This window comes from Coregonus clupeaformis, unplaced genomic scaffold, assembly GCF_020615455.1.
Source record: "Coregonus clupeaformis isolate EN_2021a unplaced genomic scaffold, ASM2061545v1 scaf0345, whole genome shotgun sequence".
Lineage (NCBI taxonomy): Eukaryota > Metazoa > Chordata > Actinopteri > Salmoniformes > Salmonidae > Coregonus > Coregonus clupeaformis.
In genome coordinates, this window is record NW_025533800.1 from 395,490 (window position 1) to 407,905 (window position 12,416).

The 12,416-nt window shown below is 44.1% G+C and overlaps 1 protein-coding gene across 1 annotated transcript in view; it reads right to left on the minus strand.

Annotated features, from left to right (window-relative positions):
* The window catches only part of LOC123481200 (mitogen-activated protein kinase kinase kinase kinase 3-like), a 76,936-nt gene extending 65,346 nt beyond the window's left edge, over window positions 1-11,590 (minus strand). Inside the window, exons 1-3 of the mRNA XM_045214960.1 lie at window positions 11,500-11,590; window positions 1,615-1,705; window positions 998-1,062 (exon numbers count right to left, since the gene is read on the minus strand). Of these exons, the coding sequence (XP_045070895.1) occupies window positions 998-1,062; window positions 1,615-1,705; window positions 11,500-11,590 (247 nt within the window). The remainder of the gene's footprint in view (window positions 1-997; window positions 1,063-1,614; window positions 1,706-11,499) is intronic.
* Between the last annotated feature and the right edge of the window lie 826 nt (window positions 11,591-12,416).

Here is a 12,416-nt window from a genome sequence, read left to right on the forward strand (position 1 = left end):
CTTCCGTTTCAGTGACCCTCTATTTACTCCGGAGACGTAGGGTTGGGGACATTATGAGCAGCGTGTCGTCTCCGTGGCAGCGGGGAGCAGATATGTGGGAGGCTGAGATCAACGGTGGTTGGTGGTGTCGGCTGCTGTTCTGTCTGTCTAATGAGGGGCCTCGCAGCCGACTGAGCCCAGCACCGTCATTAAGAGCAGAATCAACACCGTCTCTGTGTGAGTATGTATGTACGCGTGTGTGTGTGTGTGTGTGTGTGTGTGTGTGTGTGTGTGTGTGTGTGTGTGCGCGCGCAAGTGCGACAACAGCTGCTTAAGGTGGCCGCTCTAATGACCTGTACTTTAAAATGGGCAATCTGCAGTTCAAACAATTACAAAGTGGTCACGCCACCAGTGCTTTCGTAAATAGCTCAGGGATGGGGCTGGAGAAATGTAACTACTCAAATGTATAGATGGAGCTATGGATGCAAGGACTGACCATCCATGACATTAAACTTATAGTTTTAGCCATGTTTTAAATCTATGCAGTGTTTATTTACAATTACAATGTTTACAAACATTGGAGTAAAACCAGCTTATATTTTGGGTTGTGATGGGGTAAGACAGTTGAACTAAGTTATATTCTTCTAGAATAAAACGGGTATACATAATCTCTTTTAAAGTCCAAAAATGGGTGTAAAAACTGCAGATTCTCCCTTTAACGACCAAGACAAGAAGAAGAAGAAAAGGCGTAATAAGAATCTGTTAACTGTCTGGTTATGTGGTAGGAGCTAGGTTACGTCCTAAATGGCAACCTATCCCTCTGGGCCCTCGTCAAAAGTAGTGCACTAGAAAGGGAATAGGATGTAAGAGGACGTCTAAGCTTGAGTGAGGAATTAGCTTAAAACCACACACTGAAACATATTGAATTTCGCTTCATCAAACCGGTTGAGCCAGCAGTCATTTTTCAAATGCTTGTGTGTGTGTGTGTGTTTGTGCACTGTATGTTGTGTATGCTTACCATGATATAGGTCTTGTAGGGACCCTCCCCCGCAATATTCCATACATATCCATAATTTATCTCTCCTGTAAAGAGCAAAAGGAAACAAATGACATTACAATCGATACGGTCTCAAAATAGTCGGAGTAAAAAGCAAACACATGGGGGCGCGGTGGAGTCTGGAGGGGGCAGAAAGAGAGTATGAGGAGGATGGATGCTTTTTGGAGTCTTTTCTAGGTCGTGACACAGCATGATGCGGTTTGACTATTAGGCCACAACCACCCTCGGGCCAACCAACGGGTCCCAACTTCCCTCTCTTCAGCCCCTGCAACTTCTCAAAATGGCCACCCTCCACCACCCCTTGTCTTGAGCAGTTCAATACAAAGCATTTCCCTGGAGCTAGCAATTAGCCACATTGTTAGCTAGCTAGTGTTAGTGCGGCTAGGCTTGGACCGGAGGCTCTGACCGTGGCTTGACTGCAGTGGAGTACGACTCCACGCTGAGCCTGTGTGTGTGTGTGTGTGTACTTCAAAGCCTGAGAGCAGCTGGGAATTGACTGAGCCAGGGCAGGGGTGGAGGAGGGAAGGTTAGGGTTGGTGGCGGAGTGAGCGCGGGGTGCAGGCCTTTAAATACGCTACCTTAAGTAACTGCCAAAGTAGGCCACGATGTTAGAGTGCTTGCAGTCCTTCATCATGACGATTTCCTGCTGCACCACCGCAAAGTCCTCCCCTGTGGAGAGATGGCAGACGTGAGGCAAGGTGAGAGAGAAGGTGAGGCGTGAGACAGAAAACGCATACACAAACACATGTATGCACACACCTGAATATGTTCTGTGTATGTCCACAATTAAACACTATAAAAAGACCGAAAAACTTTTAAATGGAACCTTAGTTGCTTCTACATGAATACAATGGCATAAATACGTTTGAATTATTTATTTATTTATGCAGACACACACACACACACACACGCTTAGACCACCTCGCTGAACCAAAGCACTCTGGCAAGACTAGCTGGGAACTTACAGAATGGGCCAAAAAGTAAGCAGACTCCTCTCTGCCTCTAAACGAGTAGCGACTGTGCATTAGTCTGCATACTGACCCCAATGCGCAGCGGTAATGGCTCAGAGGATTGATTTAGCAGAATCAATGCGTTATTTGTAATCTATGCTAGTCCCTTTAGATGAAGGCATCTGTCAAACTGGCAAAGCTATCGGTGAAAAGCTCCACACCTCCCAAATGAGGACCATACATCTCGGAATCAATGAGCCGCACAGCGTCCAACTATGATCACTGAGGGGAATCAATTCCACAGATCATAATTACACAGGCTGGGAATATGCAGTTTGGCAGCTTGTCAACACCACCAGAAGCCCAGTGTTTCCCAACACTCAACGCGATTCTAATGTGGGGGAATGCGATGGACTTGGAAACTGGGGAAATAGAAATCAATAGAAGCTAAGTTTTGGGGGCCTGTCTCCTTCAGGATGCACTCAAACACACACACACACAGATAAGAAATTCTCTCAATGACAAGGCGGCAGTGAATAGCCCTTGACTAAAACCCGCTGGGGATGCTTGCTTGTCGATTTTAGCAGCTCTGTCAATACGGGATGCGTGCCACCCATCCAAACCCGGCACTCTCCATCAGCACGTTAGAACTAGCACTGTTGCTATGTCAGCGCATTTCTCCCAGGCAGAGCTTTCGAATGCAGCTCCACCCGATGCTTCTTCAGAGGGAGAAGCAGGGCACGTTTATTGGTTTTAACGAGAAATGACTGCCCATGAAGCTCTCCATCGCCTTCGATTGGCCCGAGGGACGGACGGCAGGGCCCGGTTGATTGGCTGATTGGGCGAGAATCTTCCGTATTTTTTATTTTTTTTCCCACAATGTCCCCTGGGGTTTGTGGACCTGACGGCGCCGATCTGGGCTGACCTTGATCTCCGGCTGAGGTCTCAACATCTATAAACGTGTGCGTCACCTCACGGGCGGCGGGACAAACGCTTTGGAGGAGAGCGAGAGAGAACAAAGTCACTTTAGTGTGACTGCTGGCTTAATGATGGACGCTCCAGGCCTCATTAAAAAGCTGATCTATTCTTATTTATTTTTTTACCTCCCTCTCTTTTTTCTCTCTCGCCACCCTTCAACATTTCTAAGCCTGTCACTTGCACCTGCGTTCAAAATCCCTTCTGTAGTCCCAACGAGCGATGAAAATAAATATGTACGCTGGCTTACGTAATGGCTCATTCAAATTAATGGAATGTGCTGGATATACAAGGCAAGGGTTGGGTATAGCATTGGCGCCGCAGCAAAAAAAAAAACCTATTAATCAAGTTTACACGGACCCTATGATGAATTACATTTCGGTGGGTTTTTTTTGCGGGTCTTTTTCTGCTTACGGCCTCCTCCTGAGGGAGCGTCCCAGGATTCACTTTCAACAGTGACCAAGGTCAGATGGCCCTGGTGCTTCCTGTCGTGGTGAGCCTGTCCTTCTCCAGTGACGCGGTGACATTTTCCCAGCACAGAGGGGATTGGAGAGATGGGCTGACAGTGAAGGATGCTCCGGGGTGACGTTTTTCCCCTAGGTACAGATCCAGGATCAGCGTCCCCTGCTCCAATCATAACCTTAACCATTAGTGGGGAACAGGCTAAACTGACCCAAGATCAGCGTCTAGGGGCATGTAGGACTGGGGGAGAAGCCTACTACTGACTGCCATCACCTCTACGTGCTAACACCAAAGGAGTGACTGGATAAACTCCTGCACACTTATCTCGAGTCTTTGGACTCAAAACAATTTATAAATAAATATGTTATATTTAGAAAACAAGTGGAGGTTTACTGGCTTGTTACAGAGATGTAATGTAAGCTGAATTGCCTACATTTAAAAAAAAAGTTAAGAACATGGCGTAACAATGAATAATTCAAAACGTTTTTTTTCTTCCGTCATTCATTTACTCTTATGTATTCTTTTTGATCACAATATCCTACAAATACATGGATTAAGTATTTATCTGCAGTTACAAAATAGTGTTTAATAATTACATTCTGGTCACTAAGCACTTACATATTGTAACTGTATGGACCAATAGTAGTTTTTTATTTGGAATATTTAGTAAACAGTAGGTGAATTTTTCCTTTCATCCAAGGTGACATGGAATAAATCATTTGATTGCTGACCCCAGAAGAGCCAAGTTCACCTTAGCACAAGGATAATGGAATGATGTTGCTCTTAAGCTCTGACATAAGGTCAGTTTCTTTGCAGCTTAAGCCTCTGGTCAAAAGCAGTGCACTATGCAATAGGGTGCCCTGTTTGGGATGCACACATACACTGACAGTAAGCAAGGACCTCATAATGTGATGGCCGTACAACCACAATCTCATGTTGGCTTATAGAACAGCAAATTGCTTAGAGTTGGCAGATACCATGGCGGACTGGAAGCCATCAGGGTTGTGCTCATTAGGCACCAAACGGAAGAAAAAATAATAAAACGGAAATGCTCATTTTGGTTTTCCGTTGCAAAATGTTTTACAACTTTTTCCGTTGCATGCCCTAATGAATAGGATCCAGATTTGGGGGAGGGGCCTTGTGCAAACAGATTGGCTGCATTGGGATCTATTGGAGCAGTTCCAAAGATCTGGGCAACCTCTAACCCAGATTCTTGGACTGTACATGGACAGGACGAAGCACAAGATGAAGATAGCCAGACCGAGAAGCCATTTGAAAATCAAACAGCACAAATTAGAAGTCAAAAAAGCAAATATTAAATTACTTCTTTGATTTCTGCAAAGCACGCCACTAAAGCGAGATAAGCCAATGAGATCCCAGCAAACTGTTGCTGGGAATATTAGTTGGGCTAGCTTTGAAAGCATCTTTAGGAAACAGTTTCATATTTGAGATTGAAACAGACTGGCAGATATAACAAGGTGCTGAATATGGTGTCAGGCGTTTGTTAACTGTCACATGGTAGAGGGTGTTAGCCGCCCAACCACGCTGAATGTGTGTGTCTGTGTGTGTGTCCACTCCACACACTATGATAGTCAATCTGTCAGCCTAGGCTACATAAGTTTCCATGGTCCTGGCTTTGGCGACACACCTCGAGCCATCGACCCTGTCACCAAAAAACACACTCCTGGACACATCTGTCATGAGTGCCAGCTGCCCTGGCCGTGATGCGTACTGACACGCACCTCCATGTCACTCCACGCTGTCACAGTGGATTGTGGCACCTTCCCCTCGTCATGACGCGCTGCTGGCATTTTAAGAGGTAGGGGGAAACCTTGGCTGCATGAATTTTAGATGGGGTTCCTGCAGTGCGTTAGCCTGAATGGCTAATAAGAGACCTCTGGGCCGAACTCGACTGCATGTGGTCCACCTGATTGATTCTCTCTCTCTCTCTCTCTCTCATTTAACCCCTAGACATCCGCAAGGGAAGTTCAAACGACATCAGAAACCCCATCTTGTTATCTTAGCCCTTGGATGTGTCACAAATGTTAAGTCCACTACTTTTAACCATAGCCCAATGGGCCCTGGTCAAAAGTAGTGCACTATATAGGGAATATTCATTTGAGACGCAACCTTGAAAGGGCTGGTATTCCCAACAACACAGAGACATCACAGTACAGTGTTCTTTTATGATAAACAGACTCACACACCTAACATTGACGGTCTTCCATAAAGGGGGCTTTGAAAAAAGTGCCTTGAGCGACTACACACGGAGGGCAAGAGACACTGCTATTGGCCTATTGATTTGATTGAAGCTCGCACATCCCTCACCGTCAGTCCTGCGTGTTAACTCCATCACACAGGCCTCTGCATAGATCCTGTGATGTTCTATAGAATATCCCCTGTAGCTAAGTTGGTAGAGCACAGCGCTTGCAATGCCAGGGTTGTGGGTTCGTTTCCCACGGGGGACCAGTATGAAAATGTATGCACTCACTAACTGTAAGTCGCTCTGGATAAGAGCGTCTGCTAAATGACTCAAATGTAAATGTAAAATTTAATATGGTTCTACGGAACTCATTGTTATTCATCCCAGTCATTAACATTTCAAGATATGGGGCATGTCAGTTATATTAGAATCCACACCTGTTTAATATTAAAGGAATAGTTGACCCAAATTACTTACAGTGGGGAGAACAAGTATTTGATACACTGCCGATTTTGCAGGTTTTCCTACTTACAAAGCATGTACAGGTCTGTAATTTTTATCATAGGTACACTTCAACTGTGAGAAACAGAATCTAAAACAAAAATCCAGAAAATCAAATTGTATGATTTTTAAGTAATTAATTTGCATTTTATTGCATGACATAAGTATTTGATACATCAGAAAAGCAGAACTTAATAGTTGGTACAGAAACCTTTGTTTGCAATTACAGAGATCATACGTTTCCTGTAGGTCTTGACCAGGTATGAACACACTGCAGCAGGGATTTTGGCCCACTCCTCCATACAGACCTTCTCCAGATCCTTCAGGTTTCGGGGCTGTCGCTGGGCAATACGCACTTTCAGCTCCCTCCAAAGATTTTCTATTGGGTTCAGGTCTGGAAACTGGCTAGGCCACTCCAGGACCTTGAGATGCTTCTTACAGAGCCACTCCTTAGTTGCCCTGGCTGTGTGTTGTCATGCTGGAAGACCCAGCCACGACCCATCTTCAATGCTCTTACTGAGGGAAGGAGGTTGTTGGCCAAGATCTCGTGATAAATGGCCCCATCCATCCTCCCCTCAATACGGTGCAGTCGTCCTGTCCCCTTTGCAGAAAAGCATCCCCAAAGAATGATGTTTCCACCTCCATGCTTCACGGTTGTGATGGTGTTCTTGGGGTTGTACTCATCCTTCTTCTTCCTCCAAACACGGCGAGTGGAGTTTAGACCAAAAAGCTCTATTTTTGTCTCATCAGACCACATGACCTTCTCCCATTCCTCCTCTGGATCATCCAGATGGTCATTGGCAAACTTCAGACAGCCTGGACATGCGCTGGCTTGAGCAGGGGGACCTTGCGTGCGGTGTAGGATTTTAATCCATGACGGCGTAGTGTGTTACTAATGGTTTTCTTTGAGACTGTGGTCCCAGCTCTCTTCAGGTCATTGACCAGGTCCTGCCGTGTAGTTCTGGGCTGATCCCTCACCTTCCTCATGATCATTGATGCCCCACGAGGTGAGATCTTGCATGGAGCCCCAGACCGAGGGTGATTGACCGTCATCTTGAACTTCTTCAATTTTCTAATAATTGCGCCAACAGTTGTTGCCTTCTCACCAAGCTGCTTATCTATTGTCCTGTAGCCCATCCCAGCCTTGTGCAGGTCTACAATTGTATCCCTGATGTCCTTACACAGCTCTCTGGTCTTGGCCATTGTGGAGAGGTTGGAGTCTGTTTGATTGAGTGTGTGGACAGGTGTCTTTTATACAGGTAACGAGTTCAAACAGGTGCAGTTAATACAGGTAATGAGTGGAGAACAGGAGGGCTTCTTAAAGAAAAACTAACAGGTCTGTGAGAGCCGGAATTCTTACTGGTTGGTAGGTGATCAAATACTTATGTCGTGCAATAAAATACAAATTAATTACTTAAAAATCATACAATGTGATTTTCTGGATTTGTGTTTTAGATTCCGTCTCTAGCAGTTGAAGTGTACCTATGATAAAGATTACAGACCTCTACATGCTTTGTAAGTAGGAAATGTTGTTTGAAATGACCACGGCATGAGCACAACCCAAATATATGCCACAAATAAACCCCAAATAAATTCCTGTTATTGTAGAATTATGCAGTGTCCTTACAAGAATAGGCAGAGGAAGGGAGGGAGAGGGAAGTTGCAGCAAATCAATAGTGCCTATTAACATTAAAAGCGCTACGACAGAGGACCCCCAGTCCAAAAGCCTTGCAGAAATACTCTAGTCTTGTGTGTCTATACTAAAGCTGCATCCCAAATGGCACCCTATTCCCTATATTACTTAATAGGGAATAGGGTGCTATTTGGGACACACCCCAAAAGCAAGGCAGGAGCCGTCACAGCGGATATGGTAATGAGGTGGTTTGACATAAAAAAAGGAGAGGATTGGGAGAGTCAGGGGGCGGTTCAATGCTGACTGACCCCTCAACCTTCCGCCCAAGAATAGCTTTGGTTGTTAAAGAACACACACGGCCGCACGTGCACACACATACACACAAAATGATGAAAGTCAACATTGGATACCTACAGATGTAGGAACTTAATTTGAGCCAGTTTGCTACAGCAGGAAAATAATCATGCAGCAACAGGAAATGTGAATTATTATGTGGATTATAATTTATGGACATTTTTGTAAGGGTTGATACATTTTTTGTAAGGGAGAATGAAGTCTGAAATGTCAAAGTGGAAATTACAAACTTCAGAAGCCTTTTTAAACCTCAAATACACCACACGTTTAAAAGGTCCTGTATTGTAGGAATGTTCTCCTGCAACAGGGTAATCAAATTAAGATCCTACTGTCTATTTAAAAGACTGCCTGAAAGTTGAATATCAGTTGTAACACATACACACACAAGCGTTCTTCACACAAGCAGAGGCCGCAGTGTTGTTAATTATTTCTATAGGAGCTAGTTCTTCCTGTCTGAACTCTTACCACAACATCAGATGGTTCCCCACAAGCCTCAGGCTGCATATCTGTACACACTCACACAGATAACAGCACACATGCTCGTACACACTCATGAGCACACACAGTCCATCAAGCCTACCACCTGCTGATTCTCAGTCTAACAAGCCAAACTCAAAGTAAATCCCTGTTGATTTATAGCAAGAAAAAGTAAGTAAACATTTCTTTAGTTTAGCCTAGCTTACACCCACCATTTCCCACCCCCTGGGTTGGTTCGTCCTGACTACCGCACGGCAAGCGGTACCGGAGCGCCATGTCTAGGTCCAAAAGGCTCCTTAACAGCTTCAGCTTCTACCCCCAAGCCATAAGACTGCTGAACAATTCATCAAATGGCCACCCGGACTATTTACATTGAACCCCCCCCCCCCCAAGGTAATTTGTACATGTACACTACCGTTCAAAAGTTTGGGGTCACTTAGACATTTCCTTGTTTTTGAAAGAAAAGCAATTTTTTTGACCATTAAAATAACATCAAATTGATCAGAAATACAGTGTAGACATTCATGTTGTAAATGGCTATTGTAGCTGGAAACGGCTGATTAGCTGTGCTAACATAACTGCAAAAGGGTTTTCTAATGATCAATTAGCCTTTTAAAATGATAAACCTGGATTAGCAAACACAACGTGCCATAGGAACACAGGACTGATGGTTGCTGATAATGGGCCTCTTTACGCCTATGTAGATATTCCATAAAAAAATCTGCCGTTTCCACCTTAATTGGGGAAGGCGGGCTCGTGGTAATGGCTGGAGCAGAATGGTATCAAACATCAAAACACATGGAAGATGCCATTCCATTAGCTTCGTTCCGGCCATTATTATGAGCCGTCCTTCCCTCAGCCTCCTGTGAATGGAACATCATTCCCAAACTAATTCAAACATTACTTACATCTGATCAATTCAACCCCAATAGATTCCCTAATCAATCCACTTATCATAGCCAAGGGACAGATATGGGCTTAGGCTAAATGTTAGCAGTTAGCATCCGAGAGCTAGTTTGCTATTATTCCCACATATGGAAGCAACAGAACAGAATACAGTTTAGAGATTGCGAGGAGACTGATAACGTGCTATTCATAGCAGAATTCAATTGTGCAACTGACTGGTGACAGACTATCACCAAACACAAACCAACAACGGGCGGCAGGTAGCTTAGTGGGTAAGAGCGCTGTGCCAGTAACCGAAAGGTCGCTGGTTCTAATCCCCGAGCCGACTAGGTGAAAAATCTGTCGATGTGCCCTTAAGCAAGGCACTTAACCCTAATTGCTCCTGTAAGTCGCTCTGGATAAGAGCGTCTGCTAAATGACAAAAAAATATATAAATATATTTATATATATATATATATATATATATATATATATATATAATTAGGCTCTTTTATGGTAGCAATTATGACTAACTGTGGATCAATGAGTTGCCTGCTAATGCTAAGGAAAACACCACAATAAAAAATGCTTTTTGGATTGTTAGACATCACCTCTATAGGTTATTGGAGTAGTGAGTCATTTGGCCTATACCACGCCTAGTTTAGGATATGTGTGTGGGGGGAGGGAGGGAGGGAGTCAGAATTAGGGTTGCAAAATTCTGGTAACTTTCCCAAAATTCCCAGGTTTTCCAAAAATCCTGGTTGGAAGATTCCTGGAATAAGGATTTTTTAAAATCCTATTCTGAATATTTTGTGTTAGTGCTGGGCTAGAATAAAAACGTGTACCCCCTGAGGGTGTCACACGAATGGATGAGAAGCACTGATGTAGAGTAACAGGTAACACTTTGCCTATTGAAGTCCTGCAATCTTCACACATTGTTGCATCGTGACAGTGTGTGACATTCAATGCATTTTAATAATACAAGGTGTTTGAGCTCTGTGTTTCACTGCTATGCAATAATGTGCAATTGCACGGGATCCCTTCAGGGTACTTACTAGTAACAGCTCTACAAGAATATGAACAGTGTTACTTTAAGTTTTTCTGAATAACAATTCATATCCATCATTATCATCTAATCAAATTATAAGTACATCTTGAATGTTTATGCATTCGATATAAGCAAGCAGGCGGCTTTTGAAATCCACACAATAGCACAGAGACTCCAAATCTGATATTCCTCGCTATTAGAAAAGGATCGTCTTATTGTGGCGCAGGCAAAGAGCTTGGCCGCAAGCTCAAACAGGTTTACTCTAACACTCCAACTTAATCAAGCCCTGCCATTTGAGGCTGAGATGAAGGTACATCTGGTCTGATATGGCTCCCAGGCTATCTCCACTCCACATTCCTGGCCTGATGAAGGCCACGTTCTATTTGGGAACGCAGCCAGGCCTGCCTGACTATTATAGAAAACGTCCCAGACAAACACACACCACTCTTATCTAAAGCGATGGGTAACATATTATAATGGTAGGTATGATGCAGATGCCTTTTACACTAATAAGGCCAGTGGGTGGCCTATACAAGATTTATACCTGCAACTCTACTGTAAGCAACACGCTCCAACCAACATAACCACTAATGTTATGCTCTCACTGGGTCATAACATACTGTACTTCCATGCATATGGCTTGGGGCATTCAGGTGGGCTCATTTGCATAACGCTGTTGTATTTTAAGTCAATTCCTCCAAATGTTTAGTGGGCCTCATAAACAGGCACAGTAATGACTGAAGAAGTAGGATGGTGGGGGAGGGAAGATTTAAGTGAGTCAAATGGAATGATAGGACAGTCAGGAGAGGCTAAACTAGCTGAGACAGTGAGATGAGGAGTAGGGTGACGTTGCCCCTAGACGCTGAGCTTAGGTCCGTTTTCCCCACTGATTGGGGGAGGGCAAGCTGATCCTAGATCTGTACGTAGGGGAAACTTCACCCCAGTGTGTGAGATGAGGGAGGCAAATATTCTTACCGGGCTCCAGTTTGATGACCTTGATGGCCGCTAGCTCCCCTGTGGTGACATTCCGAGCCTGGAAGACAAACAAGACAGAGGGTGAGCACATCGACCAGTCTCCAGAAACACACACAGAAAGCCACTGGCGATCGATGGACAGCTGCCCAAGAGCACACCTTGAGGAGGATGTGTTTTGGAACCGGGGCTCGACTGAGATTGTGCTAGGTCATCTTAAAAAGGTCCAATGCAGACGTTTTTATCTGAATATCAAATCATTTCTGGGTAACAATGATGTACCTTACTGTGATTGTTTTCAATTAAAATGGTCAAAAAGAAACAAAAATCGTTTCTTAGCAAAGACCAATTTCTCAAGCAAGAATTTCGCTAGGACTGTAGGGGAGTGGTCTGAGTGGGGAGGGGAAAACCGAAACCTAGCTGTTACTGGTAGACCGGTTTGGAACTCTATTCCTTATTGGTCTATTAACTAATTTACCACCTGGTGATGACACCAGGCAGGCCAAAACTCCATCCCACCAAAACAGGGAGACATTTCACAGTATTATTCCAACCTCGGTATGGAAATATATATAAAGAACACAGGAAAATCATGTTTGGCTGCACTGGGCCTTTAAATAGCTACAGATAAAACTTGCATAGTCATGATGACTCCAGTTTTTCGAGATTCCGTCTAATGGGACTACTGTGTATTCTGGTTTTTAGCCCAACCTGTCTAGTGAGGAATTGTCGGTCAAAAGGAAACTCATGTGTCATGTGTTCAGTGAGAAGATATTCAAGTCATTATGGATTGAAAACCACCATGTGGTCCTTCAGGATCAGGAAATGATCATTTAGATAATACAACTTCTCTTTTATTGTGGAGAAATGCAATAGGCCTACCTTCAATACAGGTTATTACTAGACAGGAAAATAAAACA